At 45.4% G+C, this 18319-nt stretch overlaps 1 protein-coding gene across 2 annotated transcripts; it reads right to left on the bottom strand.

Annotated features, from left to right (window-relative positions):
- Window positions 1-1391: 1391 nt before the first annotated feature.
- On the bottom strand, window positions 1392-17152 carry SVBP (small vasohibin binding protein). 2 transcript variants are annotated; one of them, XM_078611470.1, is made up of 3 exons: window positions 16930-17152; window positions 9903-10049; window positions 1392-5875 (listed from the first exon to the last, which is right to left on the bottom strand). In XM_078611470.1, the coding sequence occupies exons 1-3, from the start codon at window positions 16942-16944 to the stop codon at window positions 5729-5731; spliced, it is 309 nt and encodes a 102-aa protein (XP_078467596.1). In that variant the 5' UTR covers window positions 16945-17152; the 3' UTR covers window positions 1392-5728. The 2 variants fall into 2 exon arrangements, with proteins under 2 accessions (XP_078467596.1, XP_078467595.1); XM_078611469.1 differs by having other exon boundaries at window positions 9903-10055; window positions 16930-17150.
- Between the last annotated feature and the right edge of the window lie 1167 nt (window positions 17153-18319).

The following is an 18319-nucleotide window of genomic DNA, read 5'->3' as shown; positions in this document are numbered from 1 at the left end:
TTATCACATTAACATGCTAATTGATCACATTAACATGCTAATTTATCACATTAACATGCTAATTTATCACATTAACATGCTAATTTATCACATTAACATGCTAATCTTTCACAATAACATGCTAATCTATCACATTAACATGCTAATTTATCACATTAACATGCTAATTTATCACATTAACATGCTAATTTATCACATTAACATGCTAATTTATCACATTAACATGCTAATTTATCACATTAACATGCTAATTTATCACATTAACATGCTAATTTATCACATTAACATGCTAATTTATCACATTAACATGCTAATTTATCACATTAACATGCTAATTTATCACATTAACATGCTAATTTATCACATTAACATGCTAATTTATCACATTAACATGCTAATTTATCACATTAACATGCTAATCTTTCACATTAACATGCTAATCTTTCACAATAACATGCTAATTTATCACATTAACATGCTAATTTATCACATTAACATGCTAATTGATCACATTAACATGCTAATTGATCACATTAACATGCTAATTTATCACATTAACATGCTAATTTATCACATTAACATGCTAATTGATCACATTAACATGCTAATTGATCACATTAACATGCTAATTGATCACATTAACATGCTAATTGATCACATTAACATGCTAATTTATCATATTAACATGCTAATTGATCACATTAACATGCTAATTTATCACATTAACATGCTAATTTATCACATTAACATGCTAATCTCTCACAATAACATCACTCGCCCCGCCCACTTCGCTTATGACCCTTGGGCTACACCCATTTTGAACCTTTTAAAACATTCTGCCTCAGCAGCTGTCCCTCTCTAGGTCGGCGCGCGAAGGTGGCTGTGTTGGTGTGAGAAATGTAAGCTGTTAATGTAAAAGCGGAGCCGAAAATAACATCGGAAGGTGGCAGGATGGGACAAACCTAGCAATCATTGGAAGGACGTGATCAACCCGTTTAAGTCATAACTGTCTGGGCTACGCCCATTTTAAACCTTTATAAAGAGTTTGCCTTTAGAGGCTAACCCCCCTTTTCCTGATGACGAACGCTTGTGTTGCGATCAAAAAGTCGTGGTTTTTATTTATTATTTTGTTATTTTCTTTGAACCTATCTACGTGACTTCACCGAAAAACCCTAAATATTATAATTATCATCCAGCTTTCTATTGGAGTAAGAGGATCAAATTATATGATAAAAATTTTTACATTTTTGGACTGCTCCCCCGTCATGATACTGTGGAATTTCCATACGTGGTTCTGGACCGACCCAAATAGATCACTCCAATATTTATTTGTGTGTGCACACTCTGACCTCTGGATATTTCATGGAATTAAAAACAAAAACGCATGAATGTATTTTTAAACAGTTCAAGATTGTCATTTGTTTTATTTAAACCGTTACAATTGAGATTTAAACAGAAACAGTTCAGTTCAAGACTCGTGTCAATACAGAAGTCACACGCAGTGGGTTGCTGCAGGAGTGGTAGGATAGAAAGAGACACAAACACCCCTATTCCAAATGGTACACACCAAACTCACGCAAGCGCTCGGGTAACTATGGATCGGTACATTTTACCTCATTTAGAGGTGCTTTTTTTGCTTTTATCAATGTTTCACGACAATGACGTTGTCTTAAAAACAGGCAATACAAAAAACCGGGCACTTCCTTTTTAGAAACGAAATGTTTTCTTGATACAGTAGTGGAAGTTATAATTTAGTGTTACAGCTTGCACGTAAACAGTGGCAATGTCAGTACATGTGTATCGCCAACAAAACAACAAGACAAGACAACCAACATTATATGCTTGGTAATATAAACATTAACAAATGCCGATGGCTGAGAGTAGCAATCAGCGTCTTCTTCAGCGACAGCACTTTGATCGTTTGTTGATTATTTAGCGGCAGTAAGTAGCAAAAAGCCCCTATGTGTCTCACGCTAGAACGAAACAATGTCCTCGAAGTTAGATCCGAGATTGAAATCTTGCAAGAAATACTACGAGGCACAGTGGTAGGAGAGGGGTGTAACTAACTATAAACATTTTTTGTTGTTATTTTACCAAGTAAAAACCCAGTGAGCTGTATAGCTCTTTTTCAAAAGAGACCTGGACACAAATGATAGCTCAACGAAGCGGCTTATCATGCGGACATTATAGCAGGAGCCAAATACTCGACAATGCACGTTTCCACTTCAAATCCCAGTCGGGGGTCAACTCGGCCTCTCATCCCTTAGGGCGGGGTCAATAACATTAATACCATGAGAGAGTAAGTAAACAGTGGTTGTCTTTCGATTTAAAGCTTTCGTGACTGCAGGGATTCATCTTCTTGGTTCTTTCGGTAAAGTCACGTAGAAGGGAAATAATAAAAATAATTATTTGATTATGCTTTATTTGAATTTTTTAAATTAAAATAAAACAATAAAAAATAATAATTTAGTTATTTTATTAAGTTATTTTTATAAAAAAGAATGCATAAAAAATTAATTATTTTATTACGTGTTATTTTTATTATTTTATTATTTCCCTTCTACGTGACTTTACCGAAAGAACCAAGAAGATGAAAAGTGGTTGTCTTAACAAGACTCACCACCACCCTGGCCCACACCTCGCCACAGAAATGTTGAATTTCCACCACTGGCTGAGGAATGCGAGCGGTAGACGACCTTCCGCCCCGTGCTCAAATCGGGTGTGGAAAGCACTTTCAACTGTGCGAATTACGCTTCACGCCCTTGGGAAACTTTTAAACAACTACAATAATTTGCCTCACTCTGGACGAGCGAGAGAACGACCCGGAGATGGAGGACGAGCAGCCACCGACGATCGGCGAAGGCGGCGGAAGCAGCAGCAGCCACGCGGCGAGGAGCCGGCACTACCAACAATTGCCCAAGCTCTGCAGTCCTCTACTTATCAAAACGTTACCGGCAAACGAATGAGTGTTTATACATGTGGGAGCAAACCGGAGAGCGCGGAGAAAACCCATGAAACAAGGGGGGGGGGGTTCGACAACACTATCTCACACAGATGGAACAGGTGGAGTCCGCATTTGCTGCATTTCATTCTCCGACGTCAATTCCTCGAAGCTCGCGGGGAAGCCGCGCACCGATCCACCGACCCTTGCTGCCGCCTCTAACGGACGCTGGATTGAAGAGCCTTGAATAGGAGCCACGACGAATTGGCGCGCCAGCTGCATGCAAAGCTGATCGGTCGGCGGCCGAGGGGGGAGAAGAGACTGGAGGGCCAGATGGCGGCACAGTCACAAACTCCGTCCCTTGGAGACGGTGTGGCGACTGTGCAACAGCTGTGGATCTGCCAGCAGGAAGTGATGGCGAGTTGTGGCGATGTAAACAGCGCTGGCCACGACGGTGCCCTCTTATAACCTTGCCACCTTTGATTGTCGAGTATTTAAAAATGCATCCCAAAGTTTTTTTTTATGAATCCAAATCAGTAATGTTGCTACTGTAGACCGATAAACTGGGTATCCAGCGGCGTTGGGGCACCGCGGTGGCGAGATGTTCACTACCTCGGCTGGTATACAGGAGGTCGTGGGTTCCATCCCGACCCCGACACATATTGTATATTTGGAGTTTGGATGTTCTCCCCGTGGTCGCGTGGATTTTCCTCCGGCTCCTCCGGTTTTTCCCACCATATTTTGAATCAACATCACGCGTTTAAGAGTATTTTGCTGCTGTAAATTTCCACTTCGTTGAGCTATCATTTGTGCCCAAGTCGCCTTATGTGGTGAAAAATTTAATACAATAAAAAATAGCTTATCCGACGAAAACCTGTGACCAAATCACTCAAAATCTAACTCTAAACTACACCCGCACAAATGGTGGCGGCTGATGTGGCGAGCTGATGATGCACAAATGGCAATTAAAAAACTCCCCATAATATAAGTTTTTTGGGTTATATAGTGAAAACAAACCTATATTATGGATGATATTGGTTGCAAAAGCCTACGTGTTAAACTGAAAAACTCCTCGCTGTGCGACTGTGGTCACCACCCAGAAATTTAACCGTGGGAACGTACCCGTGCCTCGATTCCAGATTCACAACAAAAAACAGAGGCAGCATCGTCAGAAGCGCCGATGCACCACTCCGCGACTCCCGACGCGATCATCTGGCTCAACAAACACCACCTCATGTTTTCATCAGCCGAGTGGTTCGTGGGCCTAACAAGTTTGAGAAACACCGCTCCTTACATCAATGTCAGCCGTACGAAGATGAAACTTGACATCCGCCCGATCAGATTTAGCAAGCCAAGCAGGGTTTTTTTTTTAAGCCTGGATAGTGCTTTGATGAGTGGTCGCCATGCATAACAGGTGTTATAAGTTACAATGGTGGGCAGCAGAAGGCAGTGCAGCAAAATTCATCGTTGGGCTGTGTGTGTAAAATATACACGGGACGGCAACAACTATTCGAAACATTTTCTACGCGACTTAACTGAAAGAACCAAAGAATATAACTCTTCGAAAGCGGACGAAATATTGCGTAGTGCTGTTTCATCGTGCGACTCACGACCTTAACGATGCGATATCGAATCCCATTGAGGCGTTACAACTGAGGCCATCATCCACCCTGTAGATTTTAAAAATAATAGCCACCACTAAACATGCAAGTGGTCAACAAAGCAGGCATTCTTCTGTGCAGTGACTGGCTCATCATCACCCCATTGTAGCTTGGAATTTTTCCGTGACATTGACTCAGGGCCGCGGGTTGATATGAGCACCACCGCCCATGGATCGTTGACTTTTTTAGCTCAAAGACATGGACACAGTTCCAACAAATAGTGGGTGGCAAAGTTACCCGTCAAAAGGTAAACAACCACGATACAATAGGGAAATGGATGCGAGCGACCGTTAGGAATAACGGCCATGGCCAGCGCAACGGATGACAAGGCCGCTTTGTATTCACGCAGCAATCCAGAAGCCCTCTCTTACCGCGTTGTAGTCGGTCGCAACGTCACGGCACGATTTCCGCGTCGAGGATCGATCCGCTCCCCGCCTCTGTGGTACCCTCATTATTTTTAACAGTGCGTGTCGATTGTTCCAATCACACAATTGGGATTGTACATAATAGCAAATATCACCGTGCCACCCCTCCACCAACGGTACTGGCAGACTGATGCCCCAAGGTGACTCTTGCAAATGAGACTCATCCTGGCCTTTTGCGTTCTCATCTGGTTAAATTTGAATAAACCTGGAAGCTTGAAATTTGTTCCGTCTCGTTTGTTCCAATGGCTTCGACGTGTGTCCGCGTATAATTTGCATCGAGCGATTACCCTGCACATGATCCGATTGCCGTATTACGGAGCTTAAGGATAATTGGGTAGAACGAAGTTTGAAAGTCGTCGATCAATACCGATTATTCGACCCGCTATGAATGCATGAGATCGCACGTGTAACAACCAATGCTTTTGTTGCTTCGCGCCAAGTTCCGCACGACAGGCTCACGTCACCCCAGCAGCAGCAGCAGCCACTGGAGGCGCTACCATTTGACATAAAAAGAACAATCTCGCAAATCGAACAGCGTCCGTGAATTGCGCCGATTGTTCTGACGCCAAGTTAAGACCGCTGGGTCGCTTGCACGTGGCTCTCGGTGAGGGCGTTAGTGGGGGGGGGGGAGGAGGGAAGTGAGGGGGCGGGGGGGGGGGGTGTGAGAGGTGGAAGGGGTTGCTCTTTCTTGGTGGCCGCAATCAGACGCGGCACGCGGCGATGATGTCGCTGTCGTGCGCCTCCGTGCCGCCCTCCTCCCCGTTGGCGATCTGCTCGTGCATCTGGCGGCAGAACTCCTCAAACTGCTGCTGCTCCAGTTCCGTCATCACCTTGTTGAGCGCGTAGATCTGTGTGCCCGCACCGCGCCCGCGCAAGCAGCAATCGGCAGGGGCCAGCGATGAGTTTCGAAAGTAAACATTTACGATTTTTTGGATTCTCATATTTTCGAGGAAATTTTTGGACTTTCTATGCACGCTTCATTTACGCGCGATGAAGGGGCCACTGCCCAAAACGTCACCAAGTATGTATTTTATTTTAACGCCGCAGCGTTGGTGACGGACATGTTGAGTTTTTTTTCGTCAATTGTGCTTGTGCACCACTGCCAATGCGGCAACACCATCACCAAATCGTTTGTTCAGATTTTCTCACAATTTGCATTACTTCATCACTTAATGTCTTCCTGCCAACAAGTGACATCACTCAATGTCGAGCGGCAGGCAAAGTGTGGAAGTGATATCATGAAAGCGACGTCAATTCCCGTGACTTCACCACAGCAACACCACTTCCTGTGTCATTCATTTGTTTAGATCAATCCGAGCACATTTATTTCTACGGATCATGCGGCGTTTCATATCGAGGCTCGATTTTCGGATTGAATGTGTGTAAGCTGAACTTCTCTCGCACCGTACGTAGCCAAACCGTGCTAATTGGAGGTGCGGGGGAAGGAAAAAAAACCAAAAAATAATGCCAAAATCAGGAACACGTCCATAGCTGTCAACCCATACGGTTCACCCATATTCTTGTACAGGGAAATATAAATTTCAGGACCATACGGCGTACAGCCGTTTCAATACGGGCACATTTGTTTAGTTTATTTGTTTGTGTTTCTCCCTTGCGATGGGACTTTGTTGGATGAACGTTGAGATTTATAAGGGCACAGGGTGACCAATAAGGTCTGAATTGGTCTGCAATTAAGGAAGGCACGGATAAGGGATTGACAGGTACGCACATCCTGAGCGGAGACCGCCGCGTCAGAGCTGTCGAGGGCACATGCCTCTATATCTGCGGCGGGCGCTTTCGAAGCAGGGGTTGATGGGATTATTATTTACAATAATCCATCACAACTCGTACCAATAGGGCACGTTGTGGCGGCATTTCTGTTTCCTGTCGCAGCAGGGAGTAATGAGCGTTTGCTTGCGATATTTATTAATCCGTGATACGCGCCCCACCAGCGCCCCAGATAAGCTGCTTAACTGACGTGCGTGGTGGCACATTAGAAAGCTATGAATTATGCATGAAATTTTAATTTCACGTGGGATAATACGGAGAGCAATTTTACCGCACAGCATGCGTTTGCATGGCAGCTTTCCAAAGATTCTCCTGGAGAAACTTTGTTGGGTTGTAAGACCAAGTTAATGCAAAATAGTACTGGATTTTTTTTATTCCCAGTTGCTCAAAGTAGCATTGCATACCCAAGGTCATAGTCATTAAACGTTGCACAGCATTCTGCGAAACTGCTCAGTCGCGATTCACAAAGCAAAAGGCAGTGCGGGAAAATCCATCGTTGTATTGTTCTTCTATGCATCCACATCTAATGACAGACAACCAAAAAAACCTGGAAAATATACACCAACAAAACTGTCTTAAATGAAATATAAATACAACAGCCGAAGTTTCGGACAATGAAGCCTTCTTTGCGGCACTATGATAAAGTCCCCAGAAGGGTTATGGCCCAAAACGTCCCTTATGTATTTCAATTTTTTTAAGGCCACACTGTTTATTTTGTTAATTGGGCTTGTGCATCACTACCACAGCTGCAGCAGCATCAACAATTAATTAGTTCCACATCCTTAAACCTGCCACCCACACATACAGCTGATCAGTAAGGTTTCTTGAGTAAACAAAACTGGCTAATTAGTTACAATGGTGTGTTGGAGAGTAAACCCACATTTACAATTCGAGTACGACGTTTCGCTGGTGATTACAACCAGCCTCGTCAGGCGACAACCAGAATTTCTGTGATCTAACCCAAAAAAAACCCCTTTATTATGGATACGATTGGTCGTGAAAGCCTATGTGTTAAACTGACTAACATCTACGCTCACCTCGCCAACCTCTGCACTGACCAGCTTGGTGAAGTATGCTCAAACGACCCTCGCAACCCACGCAGGCATCAAGGAGGCCATCATCCAGCAGTGGATTGACAATAAGGATGCACAGGCAAACGTAATATTGTAGGTATGATTAACGTGAGTTGCATCTGTGGTGATTGTTACATTGGGGAAACGAAACGTCATGTCTCCGATCGTGTCCGCGAGCACAAGTCAGATCTGAAACACGGCAAAATTGAGTCTTCCGCCGTTGCCGATCATTGCTACAACGCTGTGGGCTCTCATGATATTGTCTTTTCCGAGACCAAGGTGCTCTGCCAACCTTCTGGCTACCATCAAAGGTTTGTACACGAAGCCATCCATATATACAAACACAGACATAACTTCAACCGTGATGATGGGTACAAACTGAGTAATCATTGGAAAGATGTTATTAACCATGTAAAAAAGATTTAACTGCACATATTTGTACCATCTTATCTGACAGGTACTATTCTACTTTACCGAGTGTTGACATCCCCAGTGTTTAACAGTACTGCTTTCTTCTTTTATTTTGATTATCAGCCAACACCGGCCACAACCCCAAGTCGATGTGCACCAATTGTTCTCTTTTAGCCCCGCCCCCCCCCCCACCGTTCCATTCCCTGGTTACCACATTCAGATAAACCCCTCCCCCCCCTCCCCCTTAACTTGTATTTAAGAGCTTGTCTCTTGGATTTTTTCCTCACTTGATACAGTAAATTTAGCTGTGACGGTCCCACCTAATGACGGAGACTTGTGTTGCCTCCGAAACGTCGTGATTTATTATATTATTTTTTATAATTTATTTACATTTTTCATTTTATTTTTTACCTACGTGACTTTACCGAAAAAACCTAAGAGTATGAATCCTTGCAGTCACGAAAGCTTCAAATCTAGAATGATTAACGTGCTCTGTGGCCTTGCAACCCAAACGGTGGTGGCCATATCGCAAGCCATGCCACCGTAGTCTGTTGTTCCTTCAGCGGAGGAGGAGCAAAACTACACGGCCTCTAAGACTGCTGAAACCCTTCTCGTGGCTATCAGACCTTGCCATTGGCAAATTAGCTCCTGGACGTGTTGTCCACACACAAGACAAATCAAACAATGTGGTCCGAAAAAGGGTGACTGTCTGGAACGTCTATTATATTTGTTCATTTAGAAAACTAAACTATTTTTTTTATATTCTTTTGGTAAAGTCACGTAGAATGGAAACAATATGGTCTTCACCTGAGGACGGCTGCTTGCGTTGTGGCCGAATCGTCGTGAGAATTATTTTATTGTGTTTTATTTTTATTTTTTTATTATTTCCATTCTACGTGACTTTACCGAAAGAACCAAGAAGATGAATCCCTGCAGTCACGAAAGCTTTAAATCGATATTTTTTTTATTTTACCAGGTAAGGCCCACTGAGCTGTATAGGCACTTTTCCAGAAGCGACCAGGCCACAAATCATAGCTGAATGAAGTGGCTTATCATGTGGAAATGTATAGCAGCCAAATTCTCTAAACACATGTTGATTCTAAATGTGGAGGGGAAAACTGGAGGGCCTGGAGAAAAATCCACATGACCACCACGAGGAGAGAGACATTCAAACTGCAAATATACATGAGTCAGGGTCGGGATTGAACCCACGACCTTCTGTATACCAGGCGAGGTAGTTAGCATCTCTTCTAGATTTGAAGCTTTCGTGACTGCAAGGATTCATATTCTTAGGTTTTTTCGGTAAAGTCATGTAGGTAAAAAATTAAAATTAATAAAAGTAAAATAAAATAAAAATCACGACGTTTCGGAGGCAACACAATCTTCCGTCTTCAGGTGGACCCGTTACAGCACGCTTGCTGAAGACGGAAGCTTGTGTTGCCTCCGAAACGTCGTGATTTTTATTTAATTTTTTATTTTATTAATTTTAATTACATTTTTTTACCTATGTGACTTTACCGAAAAAACCTAAGAATATAGTTAGCATCTCCTAGCCACCGTGTTGATATCGTGCCGTACGGGAGTGGATGGAGAGAAAACTAACCTCGGCTCTCTGCCGCGCCTTGGTCTCCTGCAGTGCCGTCTTTTGTTGCTTGTTTTTGTCCAATTTGTTGCCGGCCTCTTTCGGGGTCCTCGGCTTGTCCCTCTTGGTGGCTGAATCCAGCGAGCCGGGCTTCGGTTTACTCGCCGACTGGTTCTTGAAAGGAACGCGACGGGGTGGAGGAGGGGGGGGGACCGCACACCACGAGGCTGCCATTTTATTACAAAGCGTTAAAAAATTCACCCGTAAAAACAAAGTTTTTCACTATAAATCCTTTATATGCGTGGCGGCTAGAGTCCTCTCGTCCTCTGGCTTGAGATGGCTGCCACCTATGGGTCAGATGATTGCCTGCCACCATTAAGCAATTGGTAATTAAATATAATTTTTTTTTTCCTATAAAGTGTAAAATTTTTTAAAAAAAATTTTCACGAAAATACATTGTCACTCACAACGAGTCTGTGTGCAAAATGTCAGCTCGATTGGATCACGGGAAGTGGGTTAAAAAACGACCGAAAGATTTGCACGGTCGTAAGCAAGCAAGCAAGAGAACTTAATATAAAGGATTTAAAAACAAAACTAAATTGCCAGGTAAGGCCGACTGAGATATAAAGCTCTTTTTCAGAAGTGACCTGGCCAAAAATGATAGCTCAATGAGGTGGCTTATCATGTGGAAATGTATAGCAGCCAAATACTCTAAACGCGTGATGTTGATTCTAAGTGTGGAGGGAAAAACCGGAGGACATGGAGAAAAATCCACGCGACCACGGGGAGACAGACATGCAAACTCCAAATATACAGGTGTCAGGGATCGGGATCGAACCCAAGATCTCCTGCATACCAGGTGAGGTAGTTAACATATTGCCACTGTGGCGCCCTTGCACTGAAACCATTGCATAGCAATGGATAAAACCAACAACAGCAATTGGTGATATCTATGGGTTCCATTTTTGTCTGTATCTAATTGATGAGGACACAACATAAGAATAGGCTTCACCCTTTCTGGCAATACAAGAAAAAAGGTCCAATAGATAGAACGCCTCAACCCGAGCCATTAATACTTTCATACTTGCTTTGCCTTTGTACTGTTCATCTTTTGGCATTCTCAGGTCTAACACTGGTGAAACAAGGTCATAAAATAAGGCTTTCTCTGGTGTGCGTCAATCGGTTTCAATGACAATGCCGTTTATTATAATCGGAGCGTGTTTGTTTGCATGATTTCCCACAAGTATGTGTGGCTAATGCAGGTGTGATGCCTTGCAATAGTTGTCAGTATTTGGTGTTTGAGCATCTTAACACATCCTGTTTCATTGCCAGAAAGGGTAAAGCCTATTTTTATGTTTTGTTGTACGGTTCGAAAGAAGCGCAACATATACACACGCACAAGTACAGAAGCTGCATTAGTATTTGCACCGTGACGTAGCGACGGTTTGGGGAGGAGGTGTTCATCGAGCAGTGGGTCGATCATGGCTCACGACGATTGATATTTCCAGTTGCGGGGGGTGGAGTTTCAAAGAACCAGACTCAATATTGAAAGCCCAAAATAAAAAAATCAACATCATTATCTCCTCAGTGTCTGTTGATCTTCTTCCGCACCGTTCGTAGCCGGCAGTGCAAATCGGAAGTGCGGGAGATGAATGCTAGGGAGGGAATGGACCCTGCCATAGGAATGAGGAGTTTTCCCCAACGTTACATGGTCGTCGACAGAAATAATAAAGATGACGCAATTTGCGACGCACACAATATATTGCACGGGCATAAATGATCGTGGCCCCTGGGAGGCACGGAGCCAAGCTCGGCGTCGATCAAAATCCGGGCGAAAAAGGGGATAGAGTTTGTGCCCATTAAGTGCCTTCAAAAAGTCGGTGAAGATTGAATGTTGCTGCAAATATGCAGCGCGACGGTGATGGCCGGCTTCCGACGGAAAAACGACGCCTGGCAGGGACGGTCCTTAGGTTAGAGCGTAGGAGGTTGTGAGTCGCGATATTGAGAGTTCTACCATGAGTTGTAGTGCAGGGGGACAGGACCGGAGAGATATACCGGTGCTGCCACGCAGAGAAACGACGCCTGGCAGTGACGGTCCTTGGTGTCGAGCAGAGGAGGTTGTGACTCGTGCTATTGTGGAGACTTCTACCATTAGTTGTAGTGCAGGGGGACAGGAGCAGAAAGAGAGATATGGGGGGCTGCCACGCAGAGAAACGACCCCTGGCAGTGACGGTCCTTTGTGTAGAGCGGAGGAGGTTGTGACTCGCGCTACTGCGGAGACTTCTCCCGTGAGCTGTAGTGCGAAGTGACGGGCACGATGATACGGTGGACGATCGAAAGTCTAGGCGCGGCGAGTGCTGCGCAATGGTCATTTGAGCAGGGAGACACTTTTGACTCATTGTCATCATCATCATATTTTACTGTTATTACCAAGGGTCATTATTAAGATCAGGGACCTCCTCGCATAAAACTACTCTTTCTAATCTATTTAAGCATGGCACAAGGTCTGGATTTATAGCCGAAGGCACATACCCTGGAGGGGATCGATATTCGGAATTCCCAAGTGCGGTTTAATTAACTTAATGACCATAAATATGATGATTGATCTCTCTCATTATCAGTAACAAGTAGTTCAATCAACATTCGAGATGATTGCACATATACGCGTGGGTGGACCCGCATATTGAGTGGCGTTCAATGACCGGGCAGCCCGCCACCGAACCACATAAGCGAAGGTTCAATTCCCGATAGAGGCATGTGGGGGTTCAATTACAGCAGTTGTGATATAGCATTTAGGAGCCGGGGTTGGTGGGTCATGTAGTGATATTTTAAATCGGTGTCAAGACTTCCAACAACTCAGCAGAGCAGAGGTTAGTAGATAGCAGCACAGCAAGCAGGGTGCTGACATCAGTATCGACCTTTGAGTGTTATACCCATGTGTGTGAGATTTCTCTCGTTACTCGGGTTTCCTATCACATGCAAACAAAGAAACTGGCCCAACATTTCAATACAGTATCCTATTGAAAATGGTTCTTTTTGGCTCACCGAGACTTTTCTCCGAGTAGGAAATCACTCTTTAGAGTGAAAATACTTTTCAGACGTTTGTCAATCCGCTGCTGGATGCAGTCCTCCCCATTATGCTGTGTTGGTCATTGTGGCCATACACCACCATACTGGTCAGTCTTCATCTTTCTCTCGTAACAGCAGAAGATTACAGATGTAATTTAGATTTGTTATCCACTCAATTGTCTGCTCAGGCGCAGAGTGGATTTCATCCATTCCTCCTTTATGGTTGTTGGTGTTGTTGTTTGACTTGCATCCCACTGGGATTTTTGCACACAGCGTTGGTGAACGGTGCTTTTTCTGGTCACGTGACAGACCCATGTGCCATGGGTTGACCCGAGATGATTGGCAGATCCACTGTGCCAGGCTAGGTGCATGAGCCGGTCACGTGACAGACCCAGGTGCCATGGGTTGACCCGAGATGACTATGACCACTGTTTCACTGCTTTTATGGCTTTATTTTGGTGATTTTCGAAAAGTTTTTTGGTTTGGCCATGTTTGTTTGTCGTAGTACAGAGTTAAACTGATGGCCTTAATCTAAGTTGTCTTGTGGTTGTTGTTGTTTGACTTGCATCCCACTGGGATTTTTGCACACAGCGTTGGTATACGGTGTTTTTTTCTGCAATATTTTGCTGTCTTTTCTTGGATTTTCTGTTTGCACTCAGCCACACAGTCACTTTAATATGTTTTTTTGTTCACGTTTTTTGTTTGTTGCGGTTGCACCCGATTCAAGAGCCGAATGGCTTCACAGGGCTATACCTAATAAATGAACTTGAACTTGAACTTTAAAGGAGTGAAAACAGCAGCAACAGCAGCGGAGTGTTTACGATGCGGTCGATGTTTTGGGTTTCGTGGCCGCACTCACAGGTTCGCCGAATCTTTGATGCACCACTTATGCATCAGGTGGCCGCATCGGCCACGCGGTCCCGATTCGGTTGATGCTTGACTATTGGCGGCGTGGAAGGTTGAAACTGGTCCGTGTGGCTTGACGATGTTTCAGGTTTCATTTGTGTAACCGGGTGGTGAGAACTCAGAGATACCAGGACGAGTGTCATTCGCAAGAGTGACCTGGGTCACCACTGTGAATGAGTTTCTTGCATCAACTTATTTCTTTAGAACTGCTTACTTGTCTTTAGTTTGCTGTGCTTCCCTCCCCGACCCACAACTCCGATTAGCGCAACTGGCTATGTACGGTGCTGCTAAAGAAGTTCAACGTACATATATTTATAACAGGTTCCCATGTTGACCTAAGATTTAGGGTTTTCGCAGCCAATTCGGATTCAAAATGTGATACATTCTCCGACGCTAAACACTTGTAAACGTAACAATCCAATTTCTTGGCTGCGTCGGGTCGCAGAGTGTGTTAGCGACACACATTTGGCCAGATCATCTCATGGTTAAATAAAGTTGCAAACGAGATGTTTTTTAAAATCTCAAAATGGATTTTTTCACGTGAAATATTTTTTTAAAGAAGAGAAATACCAACAAGTTAAATAAACAACATGGCAATTATTCTCAGTACGAAAGGATACCATACGTAACGAATGAACCTCAAAATAAAATTAGTAAACCTTAATTGTAACTAACATTGGCTAAATAATAATGGTAAACAATAATTAAAATACCATGAGCAATTCACCCGGAATAGGCCCGATCTCGTCAGATCTCAGGAAGATAAGCGGGGTTGATCCTGGATAGTGCCACGGGGTCACCAGCCCCTCCCTCCCCACCCTCCCCACCCAGCCCCACCCTCCCCACCCAGCCCCACCCTCCCCACCCTCCCCACCCAGCCCCACCCTCCCCACCCAGCCCCACCCAGCCCCACCCTCCCCACCCAGCCCCACCCTCCCGACCCAGCCCCACCCTCCCCACCCAGCCCCACCCTCCCCACCCAGCCCCACCCAGCCCCACCCTCCCCACCCAGCCCCACCCTCCCCACCCAGCCCCACCCTCCCCACCCAGCCCCACCCTCCCCACCCAGCCACACCATCCCCACTCACCCCACCCTCCCCACCCAGCCCACCCTCCCCTCCCCACCCAGCCCACCCTCCCCTCCCCTCCCCACCCAGCCCCACCCAACCCCTCTCCACCCTCCCCTCCCCAAACAGCCCCACCCTCCCCACCCAGCCCCACCATCCCCACCCTCCCCACACAGCCCCACCCTCACCTACCAGCCCCACCCTCCCCACCCAGCCCCACCCTCCCCACCCAGCCCCACCCTCCCCACCCTCCCCACCCAGCCCCACCCTCCCCACCCAGCCCCACCCCACCCAGCCCCCCTCCTCTCCCCAAACAGCCCCACCCTCCCCACCCAGCCCCTCCCCACCCAGCCCCTCCCTGCACGACGGACGGACACAATAATCTCCTGTGGGCTGGTGTAACCAGGAGGTTCCCACCAGTATAATCGGAAACTAGCACAAATTTGCACATGCGTCAACCCCTTATCAGTGCCCTACCTTTTTACAGACCAATTCAGACCTTATTGGTCGCCCCGTGCCCTTATACATGTCAACGTTCATCCTACAATGTCCCATCACAAGGTGAGAGAAACACAACACAACTAGACAATGTTGTTGTTGTTGCCCGCATTGAAACGGCTATACGCCGTATGGACCTGAAAACTCAATGTCTCTGTACAAGAATACGGGGTAGGCCGTATTGGTTGTGACAGGTATGGTACTGTGTATAGTGTAGTAGTGTATAGTAATGTCGTGTATAGTGTAGTGTAAAGTAATGTAGTGTATAGTGTAGTGTAAAGTAATGTAGTGTATAGTAGTGGTGTATAGTGTAGTGTATAGTGTAGTGTATAGTAATGTAGTGTATAGTGTAGTGTAAAGTAATGTAGTGTATAGTAATGTGGTGTATAGTGTATAGTAATGTGGTGTATAGTAGTGGTGTATAGTGTAGTGTATAGTGTAGTGTATAGTAATGTGGTGTATAGTGTAGTGTAAAGTAATGTGTATAGTAATGTGGTGTATAGTTTATAGTAATGTGGTGTATAGTAGTGGTGTATAGTGTAGTGTATAGTGTAGTGTATAGTAATGTAGTGTATAGTGTAGTGTATAGTAATGTGGTGTATAGTGTAGTGTATAGTAATGTAGTGTATGGTGTAAAGTAATGTAGTGTATAGTAATGTAGTGTATAGTAATGTAGTGTAGTGTATAGTGTAGTGTATAGTGTAGTGTATAGTGTAGTGTATAGTGCAGTGTATAGTAATGTGGTGTATAGTGTAGTGTATAGTAATGTGGTGTATAGTAATGTGGTGTATAGTAGTGTAGAGTATAGTGTAGGGTATAGTAATATAGTGTATAGTGATGTCATGTATAGTGTAGTGTATAGTAATGTAGTGTATAGTGTAGTGTATAGTAGTATAGTGTATAGTGTAGTGTATAGTAATGTAGTGTGTAGTGTATAGTGTAGTAGTGTATAGTGTATAGTAATGTAGTGTATAGTGTAGTAGTGTATAGTGTAGTAGTGCATAGTGTAGTGTATAGTGTAGTGTATAGTAGTGTAGTGTATAGTAATATAGTGTAGTGTATAGTAATGTGGTGTATAGTAGTGTAGTGTATAGTAGTGTAGTGTATAGTAGTGTAGTGTATAGTGTAGTGTATAGTGTAGTGTATAGTAATATAGTGTATAGTAGTGTTTCAGATACCTGTCAACCGCTTATCAGTGCCCCACCTTATTACAGACCAACTCAGACCGTATTGGTCATCCCGTTCCCTTAAACATCTCAACGTTCATCCTACAAAAGCCCCATCACAAGGCGAGAAACACAACACAAATAGACACATTTTTTTACCCGTATTGAAACGGCTGGATGCAGTATGGACCTGAAAACTCAATTTTCCCTGTACAAGAATACGGGGTTATAACCGTATGGGTTGTAAGAGGCATCATACGCTTGGCGTGAAGCAGCAGCAATACAAATACACAAAGTTACATGCAAAAAGCCACCACAATCAAACGGAACGCACGCACGCACCTTCGACTCGTTCATCTTGCGAGCACCCGTTGATGATAAACAATTAAAAGTAGTAATAATAATAGCGTGTTTTTTCTTGTTCTTAAATTATTTTTTTGTTATCGCTCGCGGCGTTAATTCGCGCTTAAACGAGGCGTTCTTTAGCGATATTTAAAGCGGCGATAAAACCCTACAATAGATAAGCGCGTACAGAGGCGAGCTTAGTTCTATATTTCGCAGTCCGTTTAAGCATTGCCTGGCTAGCATCGGCGCTTCCCATTGGATCGTTGGTTGGGACGAGCACGTGACCCGTCGCCCGTGCCAGCCAATCACGTGCCGGAGGGGGGGGGGCATGGTGAGGGGGGGTTTGGTGAGGGGGGGGCAATCGTGTCACGTGATACCGTGTGGGGGAGGGCGGAGGGGTATTACCACGTGACCAGGGTAACGGGACTGGCCACGCCCGTCGTGTGGTCACGTGACGAGACGTCTCAAAATCTTCATTTAGACTGGAGGAATCCGAAGAGCTATAAAGCTCTTTTCCACACATGTCCACAGATGTCCAGCCCCGTGGCTGCCTTTCAACTCCCCAACTGACAACCACGTGACTGCCCTTCAACTGCCCCAACTGACAACCACGTGACTGCCCTTCAACTGCCCCAACTGATAACCACGTGACTGCCCATCAACTGCCCCAACTGACAACCACGTGACTGCCCTTCAACTGCCCCAACTGATAACCACGTGGCTGCCTTTCAACTGCCCCAACTGACAACCTCGTGACTGCCTTCAACTGCCCCAACTGACAGCCCCGTGGCTGCCCTTCAACTGCCCCAAATGACAACCACGTGACTGCCCTTCAACTGCCCCAACTGACAACCCCGTGGCTGCCCTTCAACTTCCCCAACTGACAGCCCCGTGACTGCCCTTCAACTGCCCCGACTGACAGCCCCATGGCTGCCCTTCAACTGCCCCAACTGACAACCACGTGACTGCCCTTCAACTGCCCCAACTGACAGCCCCGTGGCTGCCCTTCAACTGCCCCAACTGACAGCCCCGTGGCTGCCCTTCAACTGCTCCAAATGACAACCACGTGACTGCCCTTCAACTGCCCCAACTGATAACCACGTGACTGCCCATCAACTGCCCCAACTGACAACCACGTGGCTGCCTTTCAACTGCCCCAACTGACAACCTCGTGACTGCCTTCAAATGCCCCAACTGACAGCCCCGTGGCTGCCCTTCAACTGCCCCAACTGACAACCACGTGACTGCCCTTCAACTGCCCCAAATGACAACCACGTGACTGGCCTTCAACTGCCCCAACTGACAGCCCCGTGGCTGCCCTTCAACTGCCCCAACTGACAGCCCCGTGACTGCCCCAAATGACAACCACGTGACTGCCCTTCAACTG

Source organism: Lampetra planeri, chromosome 36, assembly GCF_965212315.1.
Source record: "Lampetra planeri chromosome 36, kcLamPlan1.2.h2, whole genome shotgun sequence".
Lineage (NCBI taxonomy): Eukaryota > Metazoa > Chordata > Hyperoartia > Petromyzontiformes > Petromyzontidae > Lampetra > Lampetra planeri.
Note: the sequence above shows the minus strand (reverse complement) of the source record. Positions and strands in the feature narration are given on the sequence as shown.

Excerpts from the sequence above, each read along its gene's own strand:
- SVBP (XM_078611469.1), bottom strand. Across the intron at positions 5,876-9,902 it reads AGGCGCGGCAGAGAGCCGAG|ATCTACGCGCTCAACAAGGT; the intron begins GTTAGTTTTCTC and ends GCGGGCACACAG.